General features: G+C 43.3%; 1 protein-coding gene across 1 annotated transcript in view; it reads right to left on the minus strand.

Moving 5' to 3' along the window:
- Positions 1-3,918: 3,918 nt before the first annotated feature.
- The window catches only part of TUBGCP5 (tubulin gamma complex component 5), a 34,789-nt gene continuing 29,457 nt past the window's right edge, over positions 3,919-9,250 (minus strand). Inside the window, exons 18-22 of the mRNA XM_019628907.1 lie at positions 8,447-8,635; positions 7,239-7,364; positions 6,542-6,630; positions 5,329-5,429; positions 3,919-4,295 (exon numbers count right to left, since the gene is read on the minus strand). Coding sequence (XP_019484452.1) covers positions 4,249-4,295; positions 5,329-5,429; positions 6,542-6,630; positions 7,239-7,364; positions 8,447-8,635 — 552 coding nt within the window. The 3' untranslated portion in view covers positions 3,919-4,248. The remainder of the gene's footprint in view (positions 4,296-5,328; positions 5,430-6,541; positions 6,631-7,238; positions 7,365-8,446; positions 8,636-9,250) is intronic.

Consider the following 9,250-nt stretch of genomic DNA (forward strand, 5'->3'; position numbering starts at 1 on the left):
CTGATTTTATTAATTTGGGTCGTCTCTCTCTTTTTCTTGGTGAGTCTGGCTAAGGGTTTGTCGATTTTGTTTATCTTTTCAAAAAACCTGCTCTTGGTTTCATTGATCTTTTGTATTGTTTTTTGGTCTCTATTTCATTTATTTCTGCTCTGGTCTTTATTATTTCTTTCTTTGTACTCTCTTTGGGCTTGTTTTGCTGTTCTTTCTCCAGTTCCCTTAGGTGTAAAGATAGTCTGTTAATATGAGATTGTTCTTGTTTCTTTAGATAAGCCATCATTGCTATTAATTTTCCTCTTAGGACTGCTTTTGCTTCATCCCATAGATTTTGAGTTGTTGTGTTTTCATTGTCGTTTGTCTTGAGATAGCTTTTGATTTCTTCCTTCATCTCAGTTTGACCCAGTCGCTATTTAGTAGCATGTTATTCAGCCTCCATGTATTTGTGTGCTTTCCAGGTTTCTTTTTATAATTGATTTCTAGTTTCACAGCATTGTGGTCAGAGAAGACGCTTGATATGATTTCAATTTTCTTAAATTTATTGAGACTGGTTTTGTGTCCTAACATGTGGTCTATCTTGGAGAATGTTCCCTGTGCACTTGAGAAGAACGTATATTCTTTTGTTTTGGGGTGAAATGCTCTAAAAAATCAATTAAATCCAGCTGGTCTAAAGTGTCATTTAAGGCCACTGTTTCCACATTGATTTTCTGTCTGGAGGATCTGTCCATTGGTGACAACGGGTGTTGACGTCCCTACTACGATAGTGTTGCTGTTGATCTCTGTCTTTATGTCTGTCAAAATCTGTTTTATATATTTAGGACCTCCTATGTTAGGTGCATAGATGTTTACTAGGGTTATGTCCTCTTGTTGAATCGATCCTCTTATTATTATGTAGTGTCCTTTGTCTTTTATTGTAGTCTTCATTTTAAAATCTATTTTGTCTGAAATAAAGTATTGCTACTCCAGCTTTTTTCTCATTTCCATTTGCGTGAAATATCTTACTCCATTCCTTTACTTTCAGTCTGTGTATGTCTTTTGATCTGAGTCTCTTGTAAACAGCATATGCATGGGTCTTGTTTTCTCATCCACTCAGCCACTCTATGTCTTTTGATTGGAGTATTTAATCCATTCACATTTAAAGTGATTATTGATAGGTGCATATTTATTGCCATTTTGTTATTTGTATTTCTGATCTTCCCGTGTTAGCTTGTCTTCCCCTTTCTTCTGTTTACAAAAGCCCTTTTAACATTTCCTGCAATGCTGGCTTGGTGGTAATGAATTCCTTAACTTATTCTTTTCTGAGAAGCTCTTTATCTTTCCTTCAATTTTAAGTGATAGCTGTGCTGGGTCGAGCAATCTTGGTTGTAGGCCTTCATTTTGCATCACTTCGAATATTTCCTGCCACTCCCTTTTGGCCTGCAGACTTTGTGTAGGAAAGTCAGCTGTTAGTCTTATAGGAGTTCCTTTGTATATAACCTGCTGTCTTTCGCTTGCTGCTTTTAGGATTCTGTCTTTGTCTTTAACCTTTGCCATTTAACTATGACGTGTCTTGGTGTGGACCTGACTGGTTCAGCTTGTTTGGAACTCTGCATTCCTGGGCTTGTGTAGATTTCCTTCACCAGGGTAGGGAAGTTTTCAGTCATTATTTCTTCAAATACATTTTCAATCCCTTGCTTCTTCTCTTCTCCTTCTGGTATTCCTATCATGTGAATGTTGTTGCACTTGATGTTGTCCCACAGGTCTTTTAAGCTGTTTTCATTGTTTTTTATTCTTTTTTTCTTTTTGTTATACCAATTAGGTGATTTCTGCTATTTTGTCCTCTAAATCACTGGTGTGATCCTCTGCTTCATCTAATTTACTGGTGATTCCTTCGAGTGTGTTCTTCATTTCAGTTATTGTAATCTTTAGTTTTAACTGGTTGTTTTTTATGATTTCTGCATCCTTCTTTATGTCCTCCCTAAGTTCCTCTTTTTTATTATTTTTTAAAAAGATTTTTATTGGGCAATTGGATCAGCGCTGGGGAATTGGGTGAAGGGGAACAGACAAGTTGCTGTCCTTTTGTTTTTCAGTCTAGTTGTGGAGGACGTTGCTTCACTGGCCCAAGTTGGCACCATCATTGCGCTCTTCCCGGGTGAGGCAGATCAGTCGCCGGCTTCTGGACGGCCGCTCACTGTGGCTGCTGGCTGCTGGCTACACACGGTAGCCCATGGCAACCCACTGCCGCAGGGGTTGCAGCCAACACCATCTCTGGCTCACGGCAGCCCAGCTCCAGGTTGAGCTGTTGTTCAACATCTTAGTTGTAGAGGGCAGTTTCACTGGCCCTCATATGTGGGATCCAAACTGGGGTCTCGGGCTTCCTTAAGTCAGCTCTTAACCAATGCGCCACTCGGCCAGCCCTCCTTAGACATTCTTATCATCCTTGTTCTAAACTCTGTCTCTGATAGGTTGGATACCTCTGTTTCATCTAGTTCCATTTCTAGAGGTTTTTTCTGATCTTTTACTTGGGACGTTTCTTTGTTTCTTCATTATGGCTGTCGCTCTGTGATTGCTTCGATGTATTAGATAGGTCACCTAGAAAGAAAAAAGAAAAAGAAAAGAGAAAAAGAAGAAAAGAAAAAAGAAAAAAGGAGGGATACTCTCTGCTCGCTTTATCTGCAGACCACTTGCTCAGCAATAGAGAGACTCTGGGCGACTCAGCATCAGCTGTTGAGGGGAAGGGCTCAGTGTGTCATGTGCCGACCTCCCTCTAGACTTGAAGTGAGCTTCACAATTAGCTGCTGTGTGATCTGGAGCTGTGCTCACCACCAAATATCCTCACAGGTTGTTGCAGGCTGTCTGCAAAAAACCCTCTGTGGCCTGTGGAGGTAGGAACCAAGCACTAGGGGCTCAGGGTGCCCCTGGCAACACAGCTCTAAGTGGGCTGAGCAGGCACCCAACGCACCACAGTATGTGGTCAGTTGACCCTACCAAGTCAGAGCAGCATGCACTCCTGCATCGGCAACCAGCCCGCACTCGCCAGGAAATCCCTGGCCAAATCACACAGGTGCACAGCTCACGGCCCTACACTCCCAGGAAAACTCCCAGTCTCAGCCTGTCCCAATCAGCTGCTAGCAGATTAGGCAGAGCAGCCCAACAGCCAATCAGACCCGAGTCTCTGTGGGAAGGCCCAGTTGAAAAAATGGCATCCTCCTGTGCACTGCTCGTGTGCAAGCTCCACACCAGGGGAACAATGGTCCCAAAACCTCCAGCGTCTGCGCCAAAGGCACTCAGTTCAGTTCTTCCCCGCAGGCTCCTGGGCCCCGCTCACACAGCTACTCCCTCCACCAGGAACCAGGTGAGTGCTCACCAGCGAGCTAATCCGTTTGCCGGCTCCACTGGTTCTCCAGCTGCCCTCAGCCTCACCGAGTTGAGCAAAGAGCGTCCTCACTAATTTCTACTTCCAGCTATCGTAGATTCTTCTTCCCGGTAAAGTAACTCTGGGCTGGTGAGCGCAGTGTGGGGCCGGATAATCTCTCCCCAAACTGGAGAAGCCTCCCCACTGCTGAGGTGTCCCTCACGGGGTTCGCCGTCTCTCATCTCTGCCCCTCCTACCAGACTCGACGTGGCCTCCTCTTTAAGTCCTTTGTTTAGAGGTTCTGCTCATCTTGGGTCCAGGGAACTTCCAAGGTTGAATATCTTATTAATTATTTGTAATTTTGGTGTGATCCTGGGAGGCAGTCGGCACAGCGTCTGTCTATTCCGCCATCTTACCGGAAGTCCCCGGCTTTTACACTTATTGATACTGGTTGAAGCTACTGTCTATTTTGGAACTTCCCAGGCACATAAAAATACATTTTCCAGACAGCTAAATCTAAGAACCTTCAGAGAAGACAGCATGTAAAAACTCTCTATAAAAAACTTCTGTGACAGAGCAAAAGGAAAACATTTAAGGTGTTTTAACTTATTTTTAATATTAATAATTACATTTTCAAAAATGATATAGTTCACATGTAAAGATACAGTACTGTAAATCCATAGGTTACAGTAGGAAATGTGTTAACAGCCTATATACACTTTGCACTGTTGATACAATTTTATACACATAAACCTACATATAATGACCTTCAGAGAAAATACCTACAAACCCACTGTCTAGACAGTAGACAACAGTTTTAAAAATGAACCAAAATAAAATGATTCCCACATCCCAGCGGCATGTTGTGGAAATGCATGTGTGTGAAGACTGAGTCTGAGTCTTGATTACACGGAAGATACTCAGCTTTGCTGCATGCCGGCCATGAGTGACAGGGCTAGAGATTCCACTGTGGGAAGAATAAAAAGTAAAAAACAGGTGTAAACATTTGAAAATGTCTGAATAAGGCTTTAAGAAATTTAAAACTTTATAGAGTATTTACAGATATTTTCCATTTTTGATTAAAATACTGAATATTTTAATGTATAATAAAGACGACAATCTTAATTAAGTACAAACAGAAAGTGTATGATTTATTTCTATTTCAGGTAATTTGAATTTTGAAAACAAAATCTGGGTATTTCACTGTGTCAATGACATTCGTTCCACATATCCTAAAACCCAGAGTCCGTTCATAACAAATGCCATGTCCTAACCTGCAACTGGAACCTACCTGCATAACTGTCACCCAGTTCCACAGGTGAGTGCCACAGTGTTTCCTCTAACCCATTTCCTACACGGTATTTAAGAATGTTCGGCTATTCTTACTGAGCATATCACAACTCGAATAAGCAGAAACGGGGAAGAGTTTACCTGCATACTTTTCCCCAAAAAGCTGCATAGAGAGCTCCTACTTAATCCTTGTTTCTGCAGATTAAACAGTTCTCCTCTCCCATGACTCACCCCACAGACTTCTGCCTGCTCACAGTGTTTGTCAGGAAGCCTTGGACGTTTTAAAACTGCTAAAGAAGACTATACTTTCAGGGATCATTTTTATAGTTTGTTACAACTGCTAAAAGAAAATCCTCTATCTTTTTAAAAGAATAGTTACAAAGGCTACCTATGATAGGAAAGCGCCGCTGAAATTATTCTGCCTGTTTTATTTACTAATAGTTTAAAAAACCATGGGTGTAAGACGTGATATGGTATAAGACGTGATATACTAGAAAACATGGTCTTTAGTCTCAGCGTTTCACATTTGATATTCACTAGCCCCATAGTAATTTTGAAAACACAATTCAAAGCATGGCACAACTACTGAGGGACTTCACAGGTGTGAAATGGTGAAAAGTCTAACTCATGAGATCAGTACCGAAACAGCAGCATGCAGTCTTAGCACAAGAAAATGTAGGAGCACAAACACTTTAACATGGTGTACTCACAGTGGGGAAAGGATCCTCTACAGACAGCTTTGTTTAAAATGGTTACAAGAAACATATGGCAGTTTTTAAAATCAGACTCCATTTTCTCTATAGACTCCAGCCTAGGGAAGAAAGTAAATTTCAATTCAAGTCAGTGCATAAGGGGTTAACAGATAGGACCCCAAGATATCTCTGGAGCAATTTCAAATGTACCTCAATTTAATTATTTAGAATCCTAAGTATAAAGACTGTAAAATAAAAATTGTCCTGCCCTACTTTAAAATAAAACTTTGACACTGTCTGAAGAAGTGTCATTATGATATACAACCACTGTTTGAGTTCTAGAGCTGGGGTAGCTGGGGATATTTCCTTTTGTACTATTCAGTTCTGTATTTTTACTTTTCACAAGCATGTCTTCTTATCGAAATAATACATATAACTCTAAGTTTAAAAACTTTTCATTATGGAAAACCTGAAGGAGAGAACTACCCCGTGGACTTCCACGAACCCACCCCACACAGCCCGATGTCCACCCCAGCCCTGCATTGTCAGAAGCAAATTTGAGACATCACAGCATTTCAGACATAAATATTTCAGTGTGTATAAAGACTTTTTATAACACAGCCATAATACCACTTGCTTAAAAACACCTAATGATTTTTTAACATCATCAAATAACTAGTCAGTGTTCAAATTTCACATTGCTTTCCAGTTTTTCACTTTTCTGCTTTGACTTTGAACCAGGATCAATTAATTTCCATAAACTGCAATGGTTGATATGCTTCTAAGTCCTCTCCTCCTCATCTAGCGTGATGTCCAGCGAGTGGGCTGGGCAGTAAACACAAACCAGGATGGGTTATTGCTGGGGTTCGCTGAAGTGGAGTGATGGGCTCCTGGGGTTCGTTATGCTGGTTTTAAATCATTATCTAGTCCTGTGTATGTTTTAAAGCATCCATAATAAAAATTTAACAAAACCTACATAAAATATGAACGTAATCCAAGGGTATTTGCTTGTACTCATTAATAAAGACTTCATATTTTTCCTATTGTCTTGCCGCTCATGAAAGAATTGCACAATTCCTGATGCTGCCTAGTTTAAGTAAACAGATTCTTCAATTCTTCCATAAATAGTATGTGATGTGTCACCAAGACAACAAAAAGGCTCCCAGAAAGAAGCCAGCTAAAAGGGAGTCTGGGCCACTCACAGCATAGGCTCCACAAGCCACATACTTACTGCCATGCCCCCAGGCCTGCCTGCCAGCCATCCGCAAACATGAGAGCCAAGTTCAACACCTTCATGATGGCTTCTTTCACAAAGCTGACCTGAAGAGCAAAGCCACAGACAGAACACAGGCGCTGTAACTGTGCTTGGACACCGACATGAAAACTTTTACCTCATAGAAATGAGTCATAGAAAAAGCTCATTGTGCAATGACTGCCTTCTGTGTGCAAGAAAGGCACCTGGCTCTGAACAAAATGCACTTGGAATTGGGCCACACCTACTGTGCTAGGGACATACGTGGTGTCAGCAGCACAGTCCAACCAACAGCGACCATTTCCTGGGACGGCCATTTAAATCCACCAGTGACCTGGGACACATAATGCCAGAGGCTGTTACATGACTTAACCCCACATAGTCATACTGAGGTGGACACACTTCCTGACTGAAGCTCTATCATTCCACAACTGCAGATAAAATTTTCCAACTGAATCCAAGTGCAGTACAGATGGAGGGCAGGCTGGTAATACTGTTCTCACCTGCTTCTCATAGATATAATTTCTGGTATTATGGCACAAATTTGTAACCTCATCTGATCTGATCTTTCCTTACAGCGAAGCTTAGTTAAGGATAAAATTCCAAAGCAGACAGACAACCTCCCTTGGACAGTTTCATTCCTGCCTCCGGGGCCAAATCTGCAGGTGACATTTACCTTTTCTCTCAGCAGACATCGATCATGGATGGTTGACAAATACCTATAGTGAATTTTAATCAATTGATCTAAATCCTTGGCTTCCTGGATTTGATGCTGAAACTCCAGTCCTGTACTATGAAGAATCTTGGAAGAGAAAGATGAAAAGTTTGGTTGGATTTCTTCTTTGAGAACTTGTGTGCCACACACAAAACTTTTTACCAACCTCTTCTGCTCCTCCCAAATTTTGCCTCTGATAATTACATCTGCAAAGTTTATAAAGTACTTCTATTTAAAGGCTGGCGTTATCCTGGAATGGTGACAGGCCCCGTCGCTCAGGACACCCACTCGCACAGTGAACGAGTGCACCCTCAGGACTTAGAGCGTTCCTGATGGGCTGGGGCAAGTATATCAAACCACATAGAAAATGCATTGACCGGTTTTTAAATAAATCATCAGGTAAATTGAATTTACATGTCTTTATAAGTTCTTTAAAGGGAGCATAAATGTATTTCAAATAGAGAACAAATTAAGCAAAAACTTGAAACTCCTACCACCTACTCTCAACAATTGAAGGCTTACAGCCGGTCCCCTGAAGGCCACGAATGCAGTTGCAGGAGGCAGACAGCAGTGTGCCTCAGGCACCAAGTCCAAAACACGGGCTAGAAGGGCTCACTTCATCCAAACGAACTGGATTTTAGAGCCTGTATACCAGATGGACTATCCATGTTTTGGGCAACCATTTCCAACCCCAAGTGAGTACTGTCCTCCAGTAACACTGCTGCTGTTCAAATAGCTGAACTCTTTCAGAACTTCCCCTAGATCTGGTTTTAAGATGTGTTAAGAAAAATTTACTTGTAATGAGTTACTTCTTGTTTTCAAGAAAAAAGTATGTAATCTGGCTGCATCTTCCTCCTTACATACCACACCAGCCTGACAGATCTGGGCTGCTGCTGGGGACAGCTGTCACCAATGACCAAACTCAGAAGGACTGCGTGCCAAGCTCTGAAGGCAATTCCAGAGCAGAAGCATGGCTGTACCCGCCCTGGGGCTGGGGACAGGGGAGCAGCGGTCTCTGGGCCCTGGCATGTTCAAAACACCTGCCCGCCACACTGCCATGCTGTCTCCTGACCAAATTTCACAGCTATAGTCTTGTAAGGTTTGTGTGGGTGCCTCTGCATCTATGGCTCTGCCACAGGCGCCACGGCAGAGGCAGGGGACACACGGACCCTGGTCATAATGTAGTTGTGTAAGCTGTTCACGAAGTGCATGAGCTTCACTCTTAAGAGGAACAGACGATGAGTCTGCTGTGTCACCAGTTTCTTCTGTGGGCCAGATGGGGCCACCGCGTCCTGTTCACATAAAAGTCCTTCCTTCAGCTGTGGTTTCTCAGCAGTACCAGTCAGTTCTGTAAAAGATCACAGAGTAGAGTGGGTGGGGAGTGCTCACACCGACCCCACCACTGCACGGCGGGCCTTCCCACAGCATGGTCACCAGCCCCACAAAGGGCACCTGCCAGATGCGCACCAGGGACCCCACCTCCAGTGGCTCTAGAAGGTGAGATCCTGAAAAGTTCCCTATATCACCTTGGTTATTGCCATCATCAAAAATGTAAACGCGGACCGGACGAGTGGTACATTGGTTAAGAGCTGGCTTGGGATGCCAGCTCTGAGCAGCAGGGCCCCGGTTCGGATCCCACATGAGAGCCACTGACACTGTCCTCTAGAGCCAAAATGGTGAACAACAGCTCGACCTGGAGCTGGGCTGCTGTGAGTACCAGTGATGGCGTAGGCTGCAGTGGGCTGCCATGAGCTACCGTGTGTGGCCGCCAGCCAGCGTGAGCGGCCGGCAGCCAATGTGAGCTGCCAAGAGCCTCCGTGAACGGCCATCCAGAGGCCGGTGACCTATCTGCCTCAACCGGAAAGAGCGCAATGATATCAACATGGGCCAGTGAAGCAACGTCCTCCACAACTAGACTGAAGAACAAAAGGGCAGCAACTTGTCTGTTCCCCTTCCCCCAATTCCCCAGCGCT

This window comes from Hipposideros armiger, unplaced genomic scaffold (assembly GCF_001890085.2).
Source record: "Hipposideros armiger isolate ML-2016 unplaced genomic scaffold, ASM189008v1 scaffold_814, whole genome shotgun sequence".
Lineage (NCBI taxonomy): Eukaryota > Metazoa > Chordata > Mammalia > Chiroptera > Hipposideridae > Hipposideros > Hipposideros armiger.